General features: G+C 47.0%; 5 protein-coding genes and 1 long non-coding RNA gene across 8 annotated transcripts; 1 reads left to right on the top strand and 5 right to left on the bottom strand.

Annotated features, from left to right (window-relative positions):
- Nucleotides 1-616: 616 nt before the first annotated feature.
- Nucleotides 617-3,695, bottom strand: LOC115246452 (uncharacterized). Its single transcript, XR_965376.2, has 3 exons — nucleotides 3,584-3,695; nucleotides 2,404-2,606; nucleotides 617-699 (listed from the first exon to the last, which is right to left on the bottom strand). It is a non-coding gene; the product is annotated as an uncharacterized lncRNA (long non-coding RNA).
- ccl44 (chemokine (C-C motif) ligand 44) lies at nucleotides 1,674-5,601 on the top strand. Its single transcript, XM_011614784.2, has 5 exons — nucleotides 1,674-1,793; nucleotides 2,429-2,558; nucleotides 3,106-3,253; nucleotides 4,325-4,393; nucleotides 4,475-5,601. The coding sequence occupies exons 1-4, from the start codon at nucleotides 1,730-1,732 to the stop codon at nucleotides 4,361-4,363; spliced, it is 381 nt and encodes a 126-aa protein (XP_011613086.1). The 5' UTR covers nucleotides 1,674-1,729; the 3' UTR covers nucleotides 4,364-4,393; nucleotides 4,475-5,601.
- Nucleotides 5,602-5,679: 78 nt separating this feature from the next.
- slc1a6 (solute carrier family 1 member 6) lies at nucleotides 5,680-12,199 on the bottom strand. Of its 2 annotated transcripts, XM_003974148.3 has the most exons (12): nucleotides 10,145-12,199; nucleotides 9,970-10,042; nucleotides 9,001-9,220; nucleotides 8,791-8,928; nucleotides 8,512-8,719; nucleotides 8,244-8,286; nucleotides 8,048-8,170; nucleotides 7,788-7,972; nucleotides 7,473-7,706; nucleotides 7,200-7,394; nucleotides 6,827-6,961; nucleotides 5,680-6,572 (listed from the first exon to the last, which is right to left on the bottom strand). In XM_003974148.3, exons 3-12 carry the CDS (start codon nucleotides 9,188-9,190, stop codon nucleotides 6,374-6,376), a joined length of 1,650 nt encoding a protein of 549 aa, XP_003974197.2. In that variant the 5' UTR covers nucleotides 9,191-9,220; nucleotides 9,970-10,042; nucleotides 10,145-12,199; the 3' UTR covers nucleotides 5,680-6,373. The 2 variants fall into 2 exon arrangements, with proteins under 2 accessions (XP_003974197.2, XP_029684463.1); XM_029828603.1 differs by lacking the exon at nucleotides 6,827-6,961.
- Nucleotides 12,200-12,342: 143 nt separating this feature from the next.
- On the bottom strand, nucleotides 12,343-14,759 carry tax1bp3 (Tax1 (human T-cell leukemia virus type I) binding protein 3). Its single transcript, XM_003974149.3, has 4 exons — nucleotides 14,546-14,759; nucleotides 13,469-13,588; nucleotides 13,275-13,352; nucleotides 12,343-13,138 (listed from the first exon to the last, which is right to left on the bottom strand). The coding sequence occupies exons 1-4, from the start codon at nucleotides 14,582-14,584 to the stop codon at nucleotides 12,992-12,994; spliced, it is 384 nt and encodes a 127-aa protein (XP_003974198.2). The 5' UTR covers nucleotides 14,585-14,759; the 3' UTR covers nucleotides 12,343-12,991.
- A 425-nt stretch (nucleotides 14,760-15,184) lies between these two features.
- On the bottom strand, nucleotides 15,185-18,691 carry hsh2d (hematopoietic SH2 domain containing). Of its 2 annotated transcripts, none has more exons than XM_011614790.2 (6): nucleotides 18,566-18,691; nucleotides 18,271-18,376; nucleotides 17,889-17,978; nucleotides 16,355-16,520; nucleotides 16,077-16,277; nucleotides 15,185-15,992 (listed from the first exon to the last, which is right to left on the bottom strand). In XM_011614790.2, the coding sequence occupies exons 2-6, from the start codon at nucleotides 18,363-18,365 to the stop codon at nucleotides 15,651-15,653; spliced, it is 894 nt and encodes a 297-aa protein (XP_011613092.1). In that variant the 5' UTR covers nucleotides 18,366-18,376; nucleotides 18,566-18,691; the 3' UTR covers nucleotides 15,185-15,650. The 2 variants fall into 2 exon arrangements, with proteins under 2 accessions (XP_011613092.1, XP_011613091.1); XM_011614789.2 differs by having other exon boundaries at nucleotides 18,485-18,580.
- Nucleotides 18,692-19,289: 598 nt separating this feature from the next.
- LOC101062202 (ras-related protein Rab-8A) lies at nucleotides 19,290-23,390 on the bottom strand. The gene is made up of 8 exons (XM_003974124.3): nucleotides 23,217-23,390; nucleotides 22,651-22,711; nucleotides 22,134-22,194; nucleotides 21,952-22,029; nucleotides 21,791-21,880; nucleotides 21,641-21,706; nucleotides 21,283-21,333; nucleotides 19,290-21,209 (listed from the first exon to the last, which is right to left on the bottom strand). The coding sequence occupies exons 1-8, from the start codon at nucleotides 23,338-23,340 to the stop codon at nucleotides 21,120-21,122; spliced, it is 621 nt and encodes a 206-aa protein (XP_003974173.1). The 5' UTR covers nucleotides 23,341-23,390; the 3' UTR covers nucleotides 19,290-21,119.
- Nucleotides 23,391-23,609: the final 219 nt, after the last annotated feature.

Raw genomic sequence — 23,609 nt, 5'->3', positions numbered from 1 at the left:
AAACTATGCTGAATGATTTGAATGGCTGCAATTCAGCAAAGAACTTAGAAAGAAAACTCACGCTAGAGGTTATTCTATTGAACCGGTTGTGTGAAGCCCAAAGTAGCGCCTGGCGTTATTTTAGGAGGTGGGAAGGAACCTCCGTCTTGTTGGTGCAGCAGATATCACAATTGTCTCCCAGGAAGAGGAACCTGGGCCTGAGTCCAGGCTCGGGCCTATACAGGAGTTACATGGTCTCCTCCGATTTTCCTCTACTTTCCATCCTACAGTCCACAAACATCCTCAACAGGTCGACCACAGACTCCAACATGCTCCTAAGTGTGAGTGTGTGAGCGACTTGTGTGTCCTGTGATGGACTGGCGACCTGTCCTGATTAAGAATGCTGTGGAACATTGTGTGACCTGAAGTCAACGATTCAGCATTTAATTCATTTATAAATTTATTTTAAAGGAAATCCTCCTGAACATGAAACGGTTGCTTGTGTCTCAGAGCCTCTGACCGGATTTTGGTTGAGACGTCTCCAGTCTACATCGAGGCTCCGTCGTTCTCTTGTGATTTTTGGAAATAATTCTTTGTAGGTTTTTTGAGGCAGACAGGGAGTGGCTCTAAAGACATGTTTTTCAAGAATCTGAATCACTTTATTGACCACATTGATTACATCTACGTGGTGACGTTGGTGCATTAGCGTGAGCCAAATCACTGAAAGAACAAAGCAAAGAAAAATTGACGGAGTAAAAATACAATAAGCAGGGATCTGTTTTAAATTCCATTTCTTCTGTAAATTGAATAAATGGGATAAACAAAGGAATGTCCAAAATGTTTAAAGATAAATTATGACATGTATAACTGGAAACTGCTTCGGACAAACAGCACCGCAAGGTTTGAATGAAAATCAATTTGACCAGTTTAAAAACAAAGAGGAAGCATTTTTGACAACAAGACGCCAGTGAACAAACCCTGCTGGAATATTTGCCAAATTCCAAGATAAAGAAAGGACATTCCTCAAATTGTGGCCACTGTAGAAATATGTGACAAAAGCCTGCAAAGTTGGGAGGGAAATGCTTAAAAAAATAAAAGAAAATCAGGCTATAAAAGTGAACATCTTTGGGGATTCTGATCTGGTTTCTCTCATTAGGCTGAGGTCTGCCAAGTGTCCAGGTCATTCTTAATAAAAGCCTGGTTTTACAGACAGTTTAGTTTTAAATACATTTCAACAACAAATCTGACCTTTTATGTGTAATATTATAGAGAACAAAACTGAAGGATCCATGTGTATGTCAGAGACCCAGACGTTACATCCTTCCCTTAATTACCCAGGCTTAATTCATTAAATATGGATCAGAACCGATGAGGCTCAAATAAAGATTCGACAAAAAGGAAGCTTCGTCATTAAGTCTGTTTCAGTTCTGGTGGAGACAAATGAAGAGATACAACAAAGGAGGAGATATCAAGCTTTGACACGCACAGAGGAACGAGTGAGAGGTGAGAGGAGCGTGAAAGAAAACCAGGATGAGGGAGAGAACTCGGCTGAGCGTGAGAAGGACTAAAAGTGGATAAACAGAGGGTGGGAGGGAAAAGACGGTACGATAGAAAACGAGGTGGTGGAAGTGAGTGAGTGAGTGAGTGAGAGGTGGGCAGGGAGGTATAAAGAGAGGGAGGGAGTTAATATAAGAGAGGCAGCCATAGAAGGAGGTGACAGTAGATTATCCTCCTCTCTGCCAGCCTCATCATGGTCATGCTGCAGATGTTGACTGTTATCTCTCTGACTGTTATTCTCCTGGCATCTGTGGAAGGTAGGACACAACCACACTAACTGCATGTGCGTGTGCATGCGTGTGTGCGTGTGTGTGTGTTGCACAGTTTCCCTGCAGGTGGACAGTGTAGCAAAGAGAGCGATGTCGATGACAAGGAGAGAGGAGGGACAGCGGCAACAGAGAGGGAGAGACGGATGTAAACACAGGAGCAGGGCAAGCATCAGCCCTGGAGACGGCGTCAGGGCTCGTTCTGCGTGATGCTGTCGCTTGGATCTTTGTGCTGGAAGCACAGGAAGTGTGCTGATGTGCACCTGAGGACCGTCTGCAAACCATCTGGAACCATAAAGCTCCACTGCTGCTGCCATCACACTTTGACACATTTAGTGTGGATGAAAAGGCATCTTGTCACACCCTCCGCGCGCACACACACACACACACCTTGCTTGTCTCACTTTCTCTGTACCCTGCCATGGTATTATGTTTTGCAGTGCAATGGGATGCCATTGTAATTCCTAAGACATTCTTCTGTGTGTGTGTGTGTGTGTGTGTGTGTGTGGGTGTGTGTGTGTAAAACTAGAGGACAGGCACACATTCTCCCTGGAAAAGCTTACACCAGGATACCTCTCCTTCCACTCAAAGATAAATTCACCTCTTGTTTCTCTGTCCTCTCCAAGGTAAAGGTGTGCAGATGCAGAAGGATGTCCAGTGCTGCATGTTGTACTCCCAGGGTAAGGTGCGTACCAAAGATGTGCTGCGGTTTGAAGTGCAGACGGAGGGGCCCGACTGCAGTATACAAGCCATCATGCAAGTATTCCAACTATCCGCTCCTGGAGCTAAAAAGCACGGAGCAATCTGTAGGCATGGAAAATATGCTTCTTGTTAGAGGAGGGCAGAGACACCACACACTGTTATCCTTCCAGGACTTGTTGTGGCGAGTGAGCGAGGCGCGGTGATTGCCTGAGCTCTGCCACAGCTACACAGTCAGCACAGGAGGGCTTAGTTAAGTAAACTCATCTGCATGGAGACACCTATTGTTTCCAGCAGATCAGACAAGTTTGATGTAGCGGGAGAACTAAGAAGGCGGATTCTTCTTGTGGTCCAGTTAACAAAAACAGTTCTTTTGTGGTCATTACATGCCTTCTTTTGATCTCCTCTGTTTGAGTGCATCCAAAAGCTCTGACGATTGATCACAGCTTGGCCTTTTTTTTTTTTTTTTATACACCTGGCAGACATGTTTGTAGCTCTCCATTCAATTGCCAGATCTTTGCTTTCATCAGATTAAAATTTAGGATTGTTCCTCCTTTCTCTCCCCTCTTTCTGTTCCTGTATTGTAATTGTGCCACCTCAACAGTCTTTACACAAAGAAGGCGGTGAAATGTGCAGACCCCAGAGACCGGAAGGTAAAGAGGCTGCTGAGAAAGCTCCTGCAGAGGCAGAGAACCAAGGCCCACCGAACCATGTGGCTGCAGCCGTACGACAACCTCCCTGTCATGACCGAGGTCAGAGAGAATCTATGATCTATGATTAACAAGGAACAAATGATAATACGCTGGCTGAGTAGCTGTCAGGAGGATAAAAGAAATGTAATTTGCAGACTACAGTGGTGGGTCAAGATGGAGGCACGAGTGTTTTTCATGGTTGTGTAAATGGTAGATTGTTAAGTACGCAGCTCCGGCTGGACCCATGAGCACACAGCTGACAGCGTTTCAACAAGGCTTTAACCGAACTAAGGTTGCAGTGCACTGCCTGGTGAACAGTGAGGTGCGTGAAGTGCAGGTCGCCCCTCAGAGAAAGTTACGCGAAGGTACGAGTCACGAGAAGACACTGACCTGCATTTACCACAAAGCAGAGGAAACGGTCCGACGCTGGTGAGCAGAAGGCAGCAGCTTCTGAAGAGCGTTGATTGACAACCAGCTGCAGGTGTAACGCCGATCCACCACACCCCCCCCCAACGCAAACAAATGGCACAAAACAGATGGCCATGACAGAGATAAATGATTGTTGTTGTTTTTTTTTAACTTATTTATAACTTAAAATCAAATGGCATTGGCCCAGAGTCAGCATGTTGTTTAAAATAATAATTAAAAATCAAAATGAAACGGAATAAAAACTCAATCTGAGATCATTTATTTGCATGATTTAAGATCACCACGACCTCCAGCTTTGACCTTGAGTCAATGCTGGCATTTAGGCCTAATTCTAGTTGAGGTTTACATTTAAAACCTGTGAACGTTCAGTTGCAGTGACCTTGACCTTTGACCTAAAGAAAATCAAAATTTTAAAATCCCTGAGCCCAACATGTCCTCAGTTCATCCCTGAACCCGAGCGGTACCAAAACAGCTTTCCTTTAGATGATCCCTCAAGTTAGTCCCGTGACCTTCGACCTCTGTTTGTTTCAACCAGAGTCAGGGCAGCAGATTTTACATAGTTTGAAGAAAGTTAAAGTTATGCTGTACATGGACTGTACAGTATATTGTGATGACTGTCCAGAAGCATGAAGAGAACACACGATGGTCACCTCCAAAATGTTGAGGTTTAATCCTGAATCCTTGTTTATTTATCACCGTCAGGACAAAAAGCACAACTGGGAAGTTCTTAATTTGGAGTGATGGACTGTTTTAAATAGCCAGTAGTCATAAGTAAGTTGCTCACAACTGAGCTGTATTTATTTTGTCAGCTTGTCTTGTCGTCATTCCCAAACGTCTTTCTATTCTTCACAGGCCAAGTAAACTTCCAGCAACTCGTCACCTCTGCGTGATGAAGCTAGCTGATTTTTCCAGTCATCCCGTGTCTTTATCTACATGATCCGTCTCTCTGGGACCAGACTTTGGCAGCAATACATCTTTTAATGGCTTTAGACATTCATCAGCCTCCACAGAGGAGTTTTTTCCTTGTAAGATATAATGTATTGTTTTTTAAAAAATAATGGCTCATACTGTTATTTGCCTAAAAGTGTCTCCTTCTGCTATATTACTACTCGTGAACTTAGCAGAAAAAAGGAGATAAGCGAGTGCAGTGATATTAATCATACAGATTCATGTGTATCAACACGAAGCTTTTTCGTGACTTATATACCTTCACTCACGTACATAGATGATACAGGATTTGACCTGATGTTTCCGACTGTTAGACGGGCGAACTCCAGGGAGAACCTGGGAGGGGTTCCACCTGGACGTGACCACGTCCCTTGGTGAACAAATGTCTCCGTTCGTGTACAGTTGAGCGTCTCAGTGCATCATCGAACTATGCCAAAGTATTTATGATTCCATTCATCATGTGGCCAGGATGTTGAACCTCGGAGGGCTCGGCTGTGTGTGAGAACACACCAGTAGTGATTTGTAGGTAAATGCAGTATCATGTATCATGTATATCAAGTAAACAGTTTTATAAAATAACCTGAAAAAGGTCATTAGAATTGTCTGTGTATTGTGTATGTCCTTTTATTTGCTACATATTGAGTACCAAAATACTCATTTTGCAGCAATGTGGGGTCATTTAAACTGGTCCCCACAACTTAAAAGGACTGTTAGAGGATTGAAACTTTTTAAGGTTTTAAGGTTCAGATCAGAATCAGGTTTAGGTTAAGGGTAGGGGCAAATTGGGATATTTGGGATTAAGGTAGGGAGCTGGGTTATGTATTATATCGATGAAAGTCCCCAAAAAGCAAGGAAAACAAATATATGTATGTGTGTTTGTGCATTTGCGTTTAAATGAGACATTTACAGTAAAGGGATATAAAGAAATAATCCTGATGATCACGAGATGAGATGACACGTAGTCACTGATATGTTTTATTTTTATGATTACTGCTACTATAATAAACTAAGACGTGCATTTCCAGTCTGAACTGTGACCCACACGTCTCCAATGAAGCAGGATATCCTCCACCAGGGGTAGCCACAAACACAAGAATCAGGAACACGTCTCAAGTCCTGAGCTGTTTATTCGTCACATTTGTCATACCCGGTTCTCCGAATGCTGAGACTCTCCATGAAGTCACATCGAAGCTAAAGTCAAACTTGTAAGAACAGTAGAAGCAGCTTTCTTTTGAAAAACTTTCTTCACACACACACACACACACGCACACACACACACACACACACACACACACACACACACACACACACACATATTGTTGTCTAATAGCCGAATTCAGAACCAAATTGTCATCTATTGAATTTCAGATCATCACAGTTTGAACTCCTTATAAAGGCTTTCAATGGGCTCCTCCTCACGAGCACAACATTTAAACGATCCTGCAAGAGACCCAACAGAACCTAGATCCTGTTGGCGAAGCAAGGTTTGAATATATTCGTTGGCAATAGATTTGTACTGCAATGATGTCTGAGACAGAAAATGAGAAGGGGGAATATCAGCCAGCTCACTTCTTCCTGAATGTCCCTGGAGCCCAGGTGGAAGAGCTGACTGTCTGGTAGGTTCCAAGGGTCACTAAACAGATCAACAGAATGGATGTAAATGAATCAGATCACAGATTTCAGGCTGTGGAACAGGAGGAAACCCCATCGTGGAGCATTCCCACAGCTGGGCTCTTTGATTCCCTGTGATTGGTCTAGAACTCCAAGACTGAAGCGCCGTTTGGGAACAGAAAGCTCTCATCTTCACATGGTGGTCTCGCTGCTTTGGTAGCTGACCTCGTCGTTCTCCAGGTGGATCAGATGGTAGGACTTTTCCTCCTCTTCGATCACGGAGCTCTCCGGGTCACATTCCTGAGTCTGCAGCTCCTGCCGGGAAAGGTGCCCCACGATGCCGGCGCCGATCGAGTCGCCCAGCACGTTGGTGGCGGTGCGCAACCGGTCCCTGCAGAGACCGGAGAGACGTGACAGAAAACAACGATGCACAGCAGAGCTGCGCTGGCAATGATTTTGGCTGACGTGACCGCAACAGAAACATTTGCACCCCCACTTTTTAAACGAGCCACTCTGCATTATGCATCGATGACCTATGTGACGGTGGGACCTGTGAAGCTCTCTGAGGAGTCACGGTGACATTTAGGCCGGCAGGGCCGCACACAGACCCAGTCCCCATCAAGCTGACATTTAGTAGGAACTCACAGCAACCAATCCACACCAATGATCAGCCCTATGTCCTCCACGGGCAGTCCCACCGATGCCAATACGATCACCATGGTAACCAGGCCAGCCTGAGGGATGCCTGCTGCTCCGATGCTGGCAGCAGTTGCCGTGATACTGTGTGGGTGGTGGTGGTGGCGGGGATTTATGAAGAGGAAGAAATGAACAGCACAAAGGGAGTTTTCTTTTTCTTTTTGAAAACATGTCAATCATCTTTTCTGATGCCTAAAGTGTTCTTTTGAACATTCATGCAGGAAGTTCCCAGGAAGAAGCAAAATCAGCAGTAAAAGTCTACTAATGCATTTTTCACCCTTGTTTCTTGGGCCACAACATCCAGAGGGGGGGGGGGGGTTACCTGATGGTCAGAATATGGCCAAAGTTCAGTTCCATGTCATTGACTTGAGCAATAAAGATGGCTGCCACCACCTCGTAGAGGGCGGTGCCGGCCATGTTGACGGTGGCGCCCACAGGCAGCACGAAGCGCGTCACTTGCTTATCCACACCGATGTTCTCCTCCAGACAGCGGAAAGTGATGGGGAGGGTGGAGGAGCTGTAGGCCGAGGAAGCGGAAAGTCATTGGTTTGTTTCATAATGTCAGAAAATGGCCTAATCTAAGGCAGAGGAGGACCTGGATGATGTTCCCAGAGCTGTGATGAGGGCCTGCAGCAGTCCACCTATGAAGTTGTAGGGATTCTTCTTGGTTACCATGAAGAAGAGCAGCGGCAGGACGACGAGGCTGTGGATGATGAGGCCCACCATGACGGAAAGGGTGTACATCCCCAACTGGCCGCCCATCTCTGCCCAGTTCTTCATTTCTAAGATCCTCCCTGCGATCAGGAACAAGATGCCCACTGGAGTGTACCTGAGAGGTGAGGTGAAGGTCTGTCAGGAGGGCACGAGGGGCAGAAACAGCATGGAACAGATAAATTCAAGCTTCACTGACCAGATGATGACGGCCACCATCCTCATGATGGCCTCGTACAAGCAGTCAAAGAAGTCCTGCAGGGCCTGCCCCCGCTGCCTCATGTTGCCGATGACCAGGCCGAGGCACATGGAGAAGACCACCAATCCCAGAGCGTTCACCCCAGCAGAGGAGCTGGGCACCGGGAGGAGCTCCTCCGCTGTCTCCTACAGAAGAACAGTGATTTGTGAGAAAGCCATTCTGAAATCACTCTCCTTTGTCCTCCAGAGTCCCGCCCCCACCTGTGTGGCGTGTGGCGTCCTGCTGAGGTTCTGCTTGGATTCTGTCAGGTTCAGAGAGTCCGTGAGATTCAGGGCGATGGTCCCGTTCCTCGTGGGCACCGTCTTTTTGTACACTGTTTTATACTGCAAGAGAAGCAAGGAAATAAGATCGTTCTGAAATCATCTGGATGATGGCTGACTGAGGGGAACCTCCCACCTGTTTGAAACACGCCTCCACCAGATTGCGGGGAATCATATTCCTGGAATACCGAAAGGATTAAAGCAAAAATTAGCTCAAATTAAACCCTGCAGAGGTTCAAACTCCTCAGGTAACTCAACACAACTAAACTCCTGGCTCTTGGACTTTTTGACACGCTCATGCCATTTTAGTTTTGACAGCAGCTACGTTAGCTTAGCATTAAAACTAGACACTGTTGACCGTTAGTGACCAGACCAGCAAACACTTCCAGTTTCAGCGGTGTTACCTGATGAGATCCAGAAACGTGTCAGCAGGTGGAACCGGTTCTATGTTTCTCTCATCGCCGGCGGGAATGTCCCTGCTGCCTTTTCCTGGCTTGATGATGGTCACAATGCAGATACCGATGAACACGGCGATCAGGGTGGTCAGCATGTAGTAGATGACCGCGCGTGTCCCCATCTTCCCCGAGGCTCTGTTGTCCAAGGCGGATATACCTGAGAGAGGGTTACTCGTCCGTCAGCTGGCTGTGAGGTGTTTTGGCGTTTCCTGTTTCCTGTTTGTCGACCTGTGACCAGACTGGAGATGATGAGAGGCAGCACCAGCATCTGCAGCATCCTCATGAGCAGCTCTCCAGGGAACGTCAAATACTTGATCTCCCTCGGGGACAGTTTTCCAGGCCGTGTGGCGAAGCCCAGGATTACGCCTGCACAGCACGTGCACACGCACACGCCGAGTCAAATGAATTTAACCTTGAGCATCAAACAGTGTCCCTCACCCAGAGCCACGGCGGAGATGGTCAACAGAACAAACAGGTTCCTCTGGAGGAAACCTTTGACGCTGTGCTGACTGATGAAGGCCGCTCTCTCCATCTCTTCTCCGCTCATCTGCCTCCGGAAGTTTCCAGGGTACTTCGCAGAGTCCTCGTCTAGGAGAGGAACGTTGCCGGTGGGGGGATCTCCGCTCATAATCAGCTCCAGTGCAGGTCTTGCATGGAACTGGTAACGAAAGGCAGTGAAATAAATGGGGCTATTTTGATGATCCATGTTGAGTAGGAACTGGAATGCACTGATTCGGTTTGGGCCTGGTTATCAGCCAGGACACACCAGGGAAGAAGAGTTGATTTGTTGAGTGAAAACATCGTGTGACGCTCGTGTGACGTTTCGGTTCTTCTTTTTTCAGTAATTTCCGAAGTTCTGCTCTGATAGACACCCCCTCCCACCCCACCCCCCGTGACCCCGAAAGGGATACAGCGTTCAGAAAAAGGAATAAAAGAAACCTTTTTCTCTAAAATTCTGGGTTTTTCCTCCTGAGGTACCAAGTGGAAGAGGGAGTAAATACACTCCGTAACCACTGTAACCACTTGTGTGATCCCTCTGAGCACCACGTTGGTGTCCACGATCTCTCATGTACACAGAGGAGCGAGGATTGCTAGGTAACCATAGCAACTGAACTAAGTACAGAACTAAATCAATTGCATTGATGTTAAAACCAAACAAGAAAAGTTGAGATCACTGTCCAATCAAAGAGGCAGGTAACAGGTGACATAGAAAACAGTGTGGACGTATTGAGGAGAGCAGATGTGTAAACCTCTGGATGTCTCTCCGTCCAGCATAAATCACAACATCAAACTGCCAAAATATCCCTTCAATTGGCCGCCGGCTCTCAACTCTGGGACCAACTATCCCCACTGGAGTCAGTACTGAGGGCAGAAGCGTGCGTTTGCTGCTGCGTGTCGGTCAAATACCCTGTTTGGGTCTTTCAGTCACACCGTCATGAGGAGGAAGGTCCTTCTTGACTGTTCATCGTCTCCGAAGATGCTGCAAGAACAGGAAATAAAGCGTCACATTCTGTCAGGTTAATGTGCTAAAAACCCCAAAAAGAGTTTTCATCAATTATAAAGTAGAAAAATGAGTCCTTACAGAGCTTTGTGTGTCCAAGACGCTCCTCCCGCGGATGCTCCTCTCTCCACCACGCAGCTGAGACTGAACCTAACGTTGCCCACACACAGAAGCTCCCCTCTTCCTGCTCGCTGTCCCTTGACTACCAAGTGGCGTGCACTCTTGCTCAGTGCCACAAGCAGAGAGGAGTTACTGGGAGGTCTGCGGGAGGAGGAGGGGAGGTTAAAGATCCTTTAGGGAAGAAATAAATGACAAACCAGCTGCTGCACCTCCAGAGAAGCGAGGCCAGAATTAAACCGACATGAGGGTGAGAAAATAATGACTTGGCGGTTCTTCATGGTGATGATTACATCAATTCTGGGTTTGCATCTGCTGGGAGAAACTCTGGGGAATTCCTGAACCTGTAACCAGTTGGCATCCAGCTGCCCAGCTGCCCCTTTAGTCCTGCACGTAGCAAAGCTCTCATGATGCTCTATCACAGGCCGAAGGGAACGGGCAGCAGGGAGGAAGGGGTCTGGGACTCGCTGTAGAGAAAAAACTGCTGTAAAAAAGGATTTTCTGATCATTCATTGATGGAAATTAGCATCACCGCGCGGCTTTTGCTGTCAGGAACCACAGACCACTTTACTGCACCTAAACCTGCAGATGGATGTGAGATGAAGACCCCCCTTCTGGTTCCAATCTGGTGTAAGACTAACGTGATAACAGCAGATTGCATCGCCATGGCAACACAATTATCCCACAGAACGTGGGAGGACGAGGATCATGTATGATCCACGGTTGAACAGTATAATTATCCACCTGCCTGCAGTGAGGGAAGTTTATCTATTATGATTTATTTTAGCGTGGGGGAATGGGAAAGTCAAGGAATACCTGCAGTGAGGCTGGAGCTTCTTTAGGATCAAGTGTTCTAGAGGTGCTGCTGAATGAGACCAGAGGAGCTCCTCAAGACCATGGAGGGGTCCCATCAGCGGGGCCGAGATTCAGTTATTCACGTCCAGGCACCTTCTGGGGTGTGAAGGAGGCTCCTGGTCTGAGTGCAGAGAATCTCTAAACCAGTTCTAGGGGGGTCTGGAGTGGGCAGGGAAGCTTCATGGAAAAGGATTATGGGTTAGGAATATCCTACAGGTGGCTCCAGGAATATGAGGTGATACTCCAGTGCAGTGAAGAGCAGAGGAACCCAGACAATTACACAAGGAGGGTGTCGGATGGTCCCGAGCTGTGGGAGGTGGGAGAGGGGGAAAGTGAAGTTTGAGAGCTCCAATGGAGTTTGTAGGGTCACTACAAGAGCTCAGAAATGTGGGCACAGATGAGATCAGAGCCCAGGTAGCTTTAATATTACAGTGGACCTAACACAAGCTGGAGAGGAACACCTCACCTCAGTGCTGCTCTGTGGCAGACAACTGACCCCCCCGCCCCCATCAGACAATACATCGCAAATTATGCTCCAGCAAAAATAAATGCATCACGATCAAGACAACATAATAATGAAATGTCGGTGATTCCACTCCAGCATGGAGAGGCTCCTGTAATAAAGTTCAGTGGTTAGTCTCCCTACTTACAGTTACCCATTAGTTGCCTAGCAACCTGGGATGCTGTGGGGAGGACAGCTTGACAGTGGGTCTTGGTCATTTGCTGAGCTGTTGAGCACTTTACAGCCTCACAACACGCTTTCATAGCATTACAGTGCTCAGGCAAGTGGAATGAAGCACACTTCCCTCTTAAACACACACACACACACACACACACACGTATGTACAGTGCACTCATCAATTATTTACCAAAGAGGAGATACTGCTGTTTTTACCCTGAACCCACCCTCGCCCATCGGGTCTGTTGTTACTGTTGTATTCTGGCCTGAAGGAAAAAGTTTACACACATGTGATCTTAATACACCGATGAGGTGAAACTTTACTGTTTATTGATGCTAGAACTGAGGTGAAACACTTTATCACTGATCTGTAAATGGGGAATTCTAATAAAACTAAACTCATGTTGGTGAATCAAATAACTTTATATTTGACGTTAAACTCTTAGCGTTTTTGTTTTCGCTCACGTTTCACTACTTGTTTTTGTTTTTAAAAGCAGTAGCAGCTAACCTGTTAGCGAACGTCAGTCACCGAAACCACCTGGAAGCTAACGCTAAGGGAGGTTTCGGCTTTGTGGCAACATGGTGTAAATGTGTGAATCACGTAAATAAAACAGCATTATAATAATTCAGAAGGTCTCCCATCAGGTGTTTAATATACATGCTGGTTTAGTGGTAATAATGAACAAAAACATTGATTGAAAATCTTGAACAGCATCAAAAACAGTTGCTCCCCATGTTGGGGGGAAAAAAAGATCCCATTGGAATGCCAGAAGGAACTTCTTTGGAAATCCTTGCCTACAACCATGAGGGAATGTGTAAAACCAGTCGGAGCAGCGCTGTTTTCCAGTGGGGTCAGATCCCAACTGAACCGGATCACTTTTCTCTGGCTGGACACAGATGTGCGAGGAAACATTTGACAAAACATCAAAATAAAAGAGGTATAAAAAGGAATTTCTGACAGCAGTATGCATAAAAACGGCATAAAGCACCTACTCTTCTGCTGTAGAGTACGACTGTACCATTATCAGAAATGACATCAGATATTAATGCACTGTTATTTTAGTTACTTTATGGTTCTGGCTGGGGCTTTGGCATCTGAAGGTGTGTATGAGTGTGTGTGTGTAAAAAGAGCAGCTACCATCTCGCGTGACTTCACTAAAAAGAACGTCCCCACATGTGAATGTGATCACTCTCCCATCGAAGGCCACCGTCGTCTGTGTGTGCCGCCTCTAGAGTGTAAAGTCCGCAATTATGGCGTCGTTACGTGGTTGTAGCTTTTATTTGTGCCACGGGCCCATCGACTGCTTGACAACTTCCTCCAACGACCTTCTGGTGACCAGCAGCCTCACCACGTCCTCGCCCTTTTTTGTTAGTTTTTTACGGGCCTGGTCGTGGGTCACCATGGTCATATCCCAGCCGTTCACCTGTGAGGGCAGAACAGTTCTGTCGTTACAAGCTTTGTCTCACTGCCGTCAGCACCAACATGATGAGATTTATGAAGGTTGAACAGCACTGACGAACACTACTGGCGCCACCGTGTGGGCAAACGTCACTACACACCTGCATTATTTTGTCACCCTCCTTTAGTCTGGCCTCATCTGCGGGACCCTTGGGCGATACCCTGGTCACATAGATGCCCTTTAACACACACACACACACACACACACACACACACACACACGACAGAAAAAAGCATTGTCTTTAGTGTTATCAAGCGTTAAGGGCTGGTCAGAAGCGGATGGAAGCACACTCACTTTGTCTGACTTGTTCTGAGAGAAGGGGTTCTGAGAAGGATCCTGGTCGATCCCCCCTCCAATGCTGAAGCCCAGGATCAAATTATCTCCCTGCCGCAACTTTTTAATTTCAATTCTTTCCTTGGGGGGGGGGGGGGGGAATAAGAACAATACAATCATCTGAACATAAAACTTTGACAATTTCAACGTGCTGGTCAGAAAACCCAAACCCAAACATTATTCATAGAAACATGTTATTGTTCATATACATTTCTGACCACAGATCCTACATCTGTGTCAGATAAACGTCAGTGAAGCAACTCCAGGGGTTTATTAACCACGTCCAGCCAACCATCAGTGTGCAAAACAGGAAATGGCCATTTTCACGCCCAACAGCTGCTGGACTTCAGAGACTGATCCCTGGAAACTGAAGCCACTGGAACAGACACTTCAATGGTCTCCAACACAGCGAGAAGCAGCTGCAGCCTGACTGACCAGACAGTCGTGACACAAGTGTCTCCACACAAGGACCGTCTGTGGGCGCTGGAACCACCGACCAGACGTCCAGGCTGGGCTGACACGATCATGTCACTGACCCTCCAGTTGTTAATATTCCTTGCAAATGAATGGCGCGTGGTAGAAAGAGTAAATGGCAAGTTAATCCAGCCCATAATTCAAGTTAAAACAACTGAATGTAGCTATACATGAACGCGCAAGGCGCGTGAACATGGGTCAAATCTCATTCCTCAGGGCGGTGACGCCCATGCACAGAGAGAAGTTGGTTAAGTCTTTAACGACACATCTTTGGAGCGTTAAAGGGCAACTTAATGTCTGGCGATTCTTTAGAAAGTCAGTGCTTCATTTCCCTGGTAAATTACTAGTTTACGCGTAGCTTTGCTAATCATCGAAGGCTAGCTGCTCACAACGCGTAAACTTCAGCTGGACAGAACCTGGAAAGTTAATAAAGCTAGCTAACACCATCAAGAGGTTTATCGTCGGTTTATTAAAGGTTGTGTGTTGTTTCGGCTTAACTTTGTGCCAGAACCCGAACAATGGAGTCTACCGATGGCAAATCGATGAAATTGGTCCTAAACTTACCACCACAGCAGAGACGGGCTGTCCCGGAGTGTGCGCCATGGCGTCCGCTCACAACGGGGAGAAGTGGATAAAAGTTGGTAGGTTTTTTTTTCGTTTGATGGTTCGTTTGTCCTTAGAATCGAGACCAACAATCGACAACTTCCTAGATCACTCCATGAGCAACATCGGGAGTGGGATCATTTCTGACTGGGAACCAATTGCGTCACTGGTGACGTCACTTTCTAATCAGGTCATGCCCGATTTGCTACTCAGCGTAGCCGAGAGGGGCGGTGCCTAACGGTTTGCCGTCGCCTGCTGGTTTTAGAATATCATGTGCTACAAATTAAACTGCTCGTGAGAGGTTTCTCTTCCGCGTGCAACGTTTTCCTTAAAAGGAATCATTGGTGATTGATTTCTGTGACATTAACATATTTATTTTCTAATTAAAGTTAAATGAGCTCCACCAACCTGTAAAGGCCTTATCAATTTGTTTAGTTTCTACTTCAGGATTGGACAAAAAGGAAGTTGCAGGAAGAAACAAAGTGCTTTTATTTTGAGAAATAACAACTGATTTATGCAATGCTTTCAAAAGACATTTCTATAAACATGTGAAAATAACTACATTAAATCATTTGCCCTCTGGTCTATAATAAAGTTACATTTGTATTAGCATAAAAAGCACCAGACTACAACAGCATGTGGGTTCTCACTTCTGTTTAAACACTTTAAGACACCAAAAGGGTTCTGTAAATGTTAAAAAAGGAGCTACAATGGTGTCTTTGTAGCTCCTTAATTTGATATGTTTCATAATCTTTTATTTTGATTCTATTAGATCAATAAAGAGATCATTAGAAATAAACCAGATGATGTGGTCTGCTTGCTCTTGACTTTCATGCTGGGGTGGTTTGTAGCTGCACCCCCAACTCTGAGGCCCCATTCTCTCTGGAGGGGTGAAGACCAGGAAGAAACCCCAGACAGACCCAGAAATCTGGAGGGATTAAAGGTCCTGCTGGATTTGGATCAGCTTTGTTTTGTCCGTGCACGTGAATATTGGTGAACCACTGTAAACTCTGACCATTTAGTTCTGCCTCTGCGTTACTATAGCAGCAGCGCTGCTGACCCAGGCTCAGTATCCAGGAGCAAAGGGTGGAGGCGGTCGGTATTCATCAGGTAATCCTGCATCTGGACCTTTGAGGGTCTCCTCCTCTTTCACCACCTTGTTCTCTGTGGCCATGAACTTATCAGTTGGAAATATCTTATTCAGGATCTTTAGGTTGGAGACAGCTGAGCGCTTGGCTGCCAGGTTCTTATAGGCACTGGTGAAGCTCAGATCTGTGGGTACGGAGGGACTGGGTGGCAGAGAGATGTTCTGCTTCGCCTGAGGGACAAAGTTCTGAACAGGGAGTTTAGGAAAACTGGAGGCCTGAAGATTGTCAGCAAAATATCTATTCCTGGGCTTGGGCACCGGCTGGGAATCAAGAACACATTAATTAATAAATGCACCTAATTGCAACATGGTTGACCAACCATCTACAAATCTGGGTCACATTACGGTGTCTGGATGAGAGCTGGTTGGGTCCTGGACCTCAGGGTTCCTGGGGATGTTTGGTCGATAGGGGAGGGCTGGTCGGACTTCCTCAGGAGGGACTGGACCACTCGTACTGGGAAGCAGGGAGCTGTTGGGTGGCAAAATCGCGTTCCTCCGATGTCTTTGGGGAAACAGAAGCTCTGCGTAGTGGGTGCTGTCATCCTTCTATAGAGAGGGGGGGGGGAAGGTTGGACCGTGAAGACGACTCAGTCGCAGGTATAAGTCTGAGAGCGTCATCGCACCTTTCTACAGGCGAGGGTCAGCACTTCGGTGGACGGCGTGATGGGGGTGTGGCGATGAAAGTCCACCAGATCCTGCAGGAACTGGTGGCGCCTCTTCTCCCCCACTATGATGAAACAGCCGTCCTCCATCACGTCGATCATGAAATGCTTGCAGCGGTCCTCAGCTCTGGTGGGGAAGGAGAGGAGGGAGGAGGGAGGGAGGAAGGAGAGGAGGAAGGAGGGAGGGAGGAGAGGGGAGGGAGGAGAGGGGAAGGAGGGAGGGAGGAGAGGGGAAGGAGAGAGCGAGGAGGGAGGGAGGAGAGGGGAGAGAGGAAGGAGGGAGGAGAGAGGAAGGAGGGAGGAGGAGAGGAAGGAGAGAGGGATGAAGGAGGGAGGGAAGAGAGGGGAGAGGGATGAAGGAGAGGAGGAAGGAGGGAGGGAGGAGAGGGGAAGGAGAGAGGGAGGAAGGAGAGGAGGAAGGAGGGAGGGAGGAGAGGGGAAGGAGAGAGCGAGGAGGGAGGGAGGAGAGGGGAGAGAGGAAGGAGGGAGGGAGGAAGGAGAGGAGGAAGGAGGGAGGGAGGAGAGGGGAAGGAGAGAGCGAGGAGGGAGGGAGGAGAGGGGAGAGAGGAAGGAGGGAGGGAGGAAGGAGAGGAGGAAGGAGGGAGGGAGGAGAGGGGAAGGAGGGAGGGATGAAGGAGGGAGGAGAGAGGGAGGAAGGAGGGAGGAAGGAGAGAGGAGGAGGAGGGGAGGGAGGAAGGAGAGGAAGAAGGAGGGAGGGAGGAGAGGGGAAGGAGGGAGGGAGGGAGGAGGGAGGGAGGAGAGAGGGAGGAAGGAGAGAGGAGGAGGGAGGGAGGAAGGAGAGGAGGAAGGAGGGAGGAGAGAGGGGAGGAGAGGGATGAAGGAGAGGGGAAGGAGGGAGGAAGGAGGGAGGAAGGAGGGAGGGAGGAGAGGGGAAGGAGGGAGGGAGAGAGGGGGGAGGAAGGAGGGAGGGAGGAGAGGGGAAGGAGGGAGGAAGGAGAGGGGAAGGAGGGAGGGAGGAGAGGGGAAAGAGAGGGGAAGGAGGGAGGGAGGGAGGAGAAAGGGAGGAGAGGGGAAGGAGAGAGGGAGGAAGGAGGGAGGAAGGAGAGAGGAGGAGGGACAGGGGAAGGAAGGAGGAGAGGGGAAGGAGGGAGGAAGGAGAGGAAGGAGGGAGGAAGGAGAGAGGGAGGAGAGGGGAAGGAGAGGGGAAGGAGGGAGGGAGGAGAGGGGAAGGAGGGAGGAAGGAGAGGGGAAGGAGGGAGGAGGGAGGAAGGAGGGAGGAGAAAGGGAGGAAGGAGAGAGGAAGGAGGGAGGGAGGGAGGAAGGAGAGGGGAAGGAGAGGGAGCGGAAGGAGAGAGGAAGGAGAGGGGAAGGAGGGATGAAGGAGAGGGGGGAGAGGAAGGAGAGAGGAGGGAGGAAGGAGAGGGGAAGGAAGGAGGGAAGAAGGAGGGAGGAGGAGAGAGGGAGGAAGGAGAGGGGGCGTGATGAGAGTGATGGTTCTGGCGGCCGTGACAGCGACACATCTCTGGTCACGTACCGGTACGAGAGCGTGTAACCGGCCCTGCTCTCGCTGACTCTGATGAGGAAGCAGCCGCGAGGCCTGGGCGCCAGCAGTTCCTCTGCAGCCCTGCAAGAACATTTACATACAGGTACTGAAAATAGAACTGATGCGTCTGGTTTCAGAGCGTGTGGAGACCGGCAGGAAACCCAGGTTCTGCCATCATCCTCCATCAGCCTCCATCGACCGGGCGGAGAACACACGCATCCTAAACATGAACCACAAAGACATAACAACCGCTTTCAGACAGGACCCGTGCGTGCACAGACACGGTCCTGATCCCAGCGCGATCGCGAGAGCGCGCGCCTGTGCATTCTTCTGCGTCTGACTCCGCTGGAGGTGGCGGAACTGTGGCACTTACTTCCTGGTAATGATCCCGTGGAACCAGTCTGGGATCGCGCCGGTGCTGAAGGACGATCGGAGCTGCGCTTGAACCGCCGGACTCAGGTCCATCATCAGTCCCGCAGCTCATTGAAAAAGAGCCAAAAACCGGGGGAAAAGTTCTCAGAACTCTTTCTCAAGTACTTAGATTTATTATTTAGAAGAAATGTTTTTAAAAAAAATAAATCATATACCGGATTTCTGTGAAGACTTTCCAAAGCCAACTTGCGTTTAATCACCTCGTCTGTGAGAAAATGACTCCGGCGCTGACTCACCTGTGGACACCTGCGAGGGGGCGGGGCTAAAGCTCACCGCCCTCCTCCTCGAACCCGTTAAGCACGTGAACCGTTGTCTGCCAAAATGCAAGGGGACTTGGGACCTTTCGGGCGATTTGTGTTTCAGTTTTCCATTTTCTCCCGTCGTTTCCCGAAGCTCCACCTGCCGGGTGGAAGCTCTTCACCCAGGTCACAAACATGCAGGACAGGGGTGGAACCGTTGTCACCTACATCCAAAGAGGAACCTCCTCCGCACAGACCAATGCAAGTAATAAAGATTACAATTTATTCACTAGGGAAGTAATTAAGGAGAAATAACAAGTGGCGTCATCATTAAAAGCAAAACGCCCCCCCGACATGACCAAAGCTCTACAGTTAAGGAATCCAAGTTTTTAAATCATCTGACTGAAGCATTATTTAAAATGTTCATCCTGACTGATCCTCGGCAGGTCGCACCTCCCAATGTGTTGCTGCTTATGTGGACAAAAACGACCTTTCACAAAGAATTATTATTTTTTTTTTAATATATCATCAAACGTAAATATATCTACAAAAGATGCAGATCAATAAGATTTATGGAGAACAATCATTGTAGATATTTACAATTGCTTCATTATTTTAAGAAATTCCAAATTCAGTTACTTGAAAAGCCAAAAATATGTTGCAGAAATGCCCCCCCCCCCCCCCCCCCCCCCCCCCCCCCCCCCCCCCCCCACAGCTGAGGAGGAAGTTGAATCAGTTTTATGCAGAACATTACCAGACGTTCAATTTCAAACAGGAAGTCCACCCACGTCAATGATTTAAATCCACAGGTTTAAGTTGAAGCCGTGATCTGCTTCTTCTTCTATAGTTTTATATCAGAACTGCTGGCTGAGGCCTAAATTTAGAGAGCCAAAATAAAAACAGCAACAGGAATCATCTTTTGCACATTTCCAATGTCAAATAAAGCTCCTCAGATCAAATGTGCAAACACCTTTTTTTTGTGATTTCCCAGATACCAAAAATGCATAGTTCAGTTGATACTGGGCCAAGACAGACAGGCAGAAACACGTGAATCTGGGCTCCAAACGTCAACAAACTGCCAGAGAATGCGTAACTCTATCTAGTTTTACGTCTCAATGGGGCACTGGAGTGTGGCAAATATGAAAAAACCTTCCATTATAATAAAAAAAAAAGAAGTTTCAGTGCACAGATGATTTCAGAAAGCCCAGGCAAGGTACGAGAAAAACTTGTGCATCGATATTCTCGGCTTTCGGGTAACAAAACAAAAGTTAGGAAGCATTTTGAACAGATAGAAAAAAAGAAAAGTGCATTATCGATAAGAACGTCAAAGGGCACTTTGTCATTTGGTGCTATGTTGTTCTCACTGCATAAATACTGCTACAGCACAGCCCCTCTCCAAGGCCCAGAAAAAGTGGTGTGCACGTTCCCCCATTGGAACCGACAACTGGAATAAACATATGTATGCATAAAATAAGTATTTCCTCGATGGTCTGCGTCCCTGTTGTGCCTCAGCTTCAGGTGTTTGACAGCTAAAGCACATGTGGAAGAGCCTCGAAACACCTCAGTGTTTCCTTATCCAAAGGAAAGGGATGAGGTAAGCGTGTAGGAAAGGAATCCACCTCTTTATAACAAATATAGTTTAGCCAACGGCCTCATTGCCACCTTGTGAATAATTCAATCTGCAGCGTGCGATTTGTCTCCCCCTTCTGGCAGCGGGTGTAATTACACACGTCTAGAAGGGTTTTTCCAAGCAGATTCTAAAAGCTTTTCTGGGAATGTTGCAACTGACACTTAAGAAACAAACAAGACAACACCAGAACTGGAGGAAAGCAACTTTGCCTGATCTCTTTCGGGAATGTCTTCAAGGTAGCGGTAAATTGTTGAAACTATTTTTAGGAGCTGGGGGGGCCCCAACGTACACATCACACAGCACACGTGGCAGCAGCACGAGTGGAACGTTGCGGTCGATTAAATCATTTCCAAGAAACACGTGAACAGAGGAAGTGTACGCGATGATACGAGTATGATGCTCTGGCTGTGCAGTGTCACGCGTGGACTCATAATCGACGATGTTTATATACACGTTGCTGTAACATGGTCGGAAACCAGCGAGCAGACACACACTGGTTCCATTAAAAGCCTAACCTGGTCAGTGTCTTCACCACACATTCAGAGGTCCTGTTATTTGGTGTGAATTAGGAAGATTGTGGATCACTTGGAGGTCAGTGGTGGTGGTGAGTTGAGCATCACCCACTGATAATACTGTGGAGATCAAATATTCAGGGACTGCAAATCTAAGGGACGACTGTAGGACTCTAGATGTAGCATGTTTAGCTTGTAACAGAGGTCACGCTGGATAAATTCACAGGTTTCAGGGGAAGTCTGGTAAACTAATGGAGTGGTAAACTTTGTTTTTCCTATTAAGCACAAATCATCAGAAAGTAGAGGAGGAAGACGAGTAAGTGATGAAGAAAGATCAGTTCATGTGCTCCAGTTCCATCCAGTGGGGGACACAGTTAAGGCAAAGGTGGATGCCGTCGCTCCCGTCTCCTCACAGGAGTGTGCAGCGGAAGAAACTGCTCTTCTTGGGCTGCTCCGTAATCTTTACTCCTTGACTGCTGCCCTGGGGGTTGTTGCCCTCCTAAAACAACAACAAAGGTCGATGAAATACGACATCGCATGTCTCAAGCAGACCTAAACAGATTTGTACTCACCAACTTCTTGTCCATCTTTGCTTTGATGTCCCTGGCCAGAGTTAAGAAGGCCTGCACAGGAAAACAAGAAATATTTACAAGTGCAACAAAATGAGAGCAGCTGTGCAGCTGCTGCTCAGCTCTCGCCGCCTACGTCAACATCACAAACACGGAGACGATCCTCCAGTGATGCTTCCAGTTAAAGGCTCAGCAAACACTTGAAAGGGGGGTGGTAGTAGGAAAAACCCTTTCTTGTCAAAAACACATGAAATGGTCACTTCAGTCACTTTAATAAATTTTGCATCCATAGGAATGAAGGTAAATGTAGTTATCAAACTTTACACAACCTTCGGCTGTAAAAAGAACAACACACACTCACTTCCTCCACATTGATGTTTGCCTTTGCACTAGTCTCCATAAACTTGATTCCATAGTCAAGTGCCAGCTAAAAGCAAAGGAGAGTTAAAAAACAGAATAAGTCAAAATAAAGCACTTCTTGCATTTGTTGATGCTCAGTGCACTTTGCCACCTTCTCTCCTCTGTCTTTGGACACCTGCCGCTTGTCATTGACGTCGCATTTGTTCCCAAGGATCATCCTTTCCACGTCTGCTGACGCGTGCTGCGAGAGGACGGTTGGTGATGAGCTCAGAAAGGTCGCTAAAAGATTCCGAGTACTGTAAATGTGGTTACCTCTTCAATATTTCGTATCCAGTTCTTGATGTTGTCAAATGACTTCTCATTGGTAATGTCATACACTAACATGATCCCCTACAGAGAAGACAGCGACATATTAAACGGAGGAGTTATCTCTTATTAATTGGTGCACAAGGAATTGGGGATTAACGTTATGCTGCAGCAGAAAAGCTCCTCACCATGGCTCCTCTGTAATAAGCTGTTGTGATGGTCCTGAATCTCTCCTGTCCTGCTGTGTCCCTACAAAAACACACTTTTGACATTCAATGAAACTATACAACGCCTGATTTACTGGGCCTTGATGTATCAGTGGAAGACAAAAAGGAACTGTAGCTTTATCCTACACACTTTAACATGACTCAGCAAATACAAGCAATTCTCATGTGTTGACGCTTGAAAATACATAGAGGGAGCCGATTAGTAGTTTTTAAAATATCAATACTCTAGAATATCATGAATATCCCCTAAGGATAAATGCAGGTAAAATACAATCCAGTTTTACGTATGCATACATATTTTTTAAATTTCCATATTGCTTTATATATTTTAAAGTTTAATTTCCTCCATTTGACACCTTTTACATGGTGTCTTTATATCTGATTTCCACAGTTTTGATAATAAATGGCACCGCTTCCTTTTCATCTGCCACAGGGGTGAAAATGAATCATTTTATAGAAGGAATTCCCGGCACCATACCATATCTGTAGCTTGATCTTCTTCCCATCTAACTCTATTGTTCTGATCTTGAAGTCAATACCTGCAGAAACACAGAAAAATGGATGTTTCTCAGACTGTTCCCACCCAAATCAAGCACCATCAACACTGCAGGCGATCCAGCATTTTTATTAACGTTATTGTTATTTGACATTTCAAAAGAATTAGTGATCCTCATCCTCGGTGAACATTCTCTGTTGGCAACCAGGGTGCGAAGTCCTGGAATGCTGTCAAATCTAAAGCAAAGCTGACAGGAATCTCCCTCGTTAGCTTTGCTTACTTTAGTTAATAACCAGGATGACAGCAAGGTCGTATTCCCTCAAGTATTATGCTGGCAAACACATCATTTTTACACAAGCCGGTTGAATATAATGTGTTGTTTGAATAAGAACAAAAACTTTAAAAAGCCGGTCGGGGCTGCTTCCTGGCTGCCCAACACTGGCTAAATGCTAACCCGAAAAATTAGCAGCAAATTAGCATGACGGGATGGGCTGCTTCTGCTCTACTTTTCAGCATAAACAAAAACCGGAAATACAGACTTTACAGACCTATGGTGGAGATAAACGTTGAGTTGAAGGCGTCCTCTGAAAACCTGAAAAGGACGCAGGTCTTTCCGACGCCTGAATCGCCGATTAAAAGAAGTTTAAACAAGTAGTCGTAAGTCTTCGCCATGCTATTAGTTAGCTTACTACAGCGGAAGTCCCGCCCTGCCTACTGACGGCTACGTCATTTCCGAAGAGCGTTCATTGGTCAACTCTGCCGTCTGTTCTCCCCGTCCTCGTGGCTCCGGAAGTCCATTACAGGGTGTGTTCGATTATTCTATCCGATCACCCGGAATTATGTGACATTTTGGTGATTCCGGAAGGACTTTGACCTTTTGATCCCATGATCAAAGGTCAAGTAGGTTAGAGCAAACACAACCTACTATGTTGTGCAACTAC

Source organism: Takifugu rubripes, chromosome 20 (genome assembly GCF_901000725.2).
Source record: "Takifugu rubripes chromosome 20, fTakRub1.2, whole genome shotgun sequence".
NCBI classification, from domain to species: Eukaryota; Metazoa; Chordata; class Actinopteri; order Tetraodontiformes; family Tetraodontidae; genus Takifugu; species Takifugu rubripes.
Note: the sequence above shows the minus strand (reverse complement) of the source record. Positions and strands in the feature narration are given on the sequence as shown.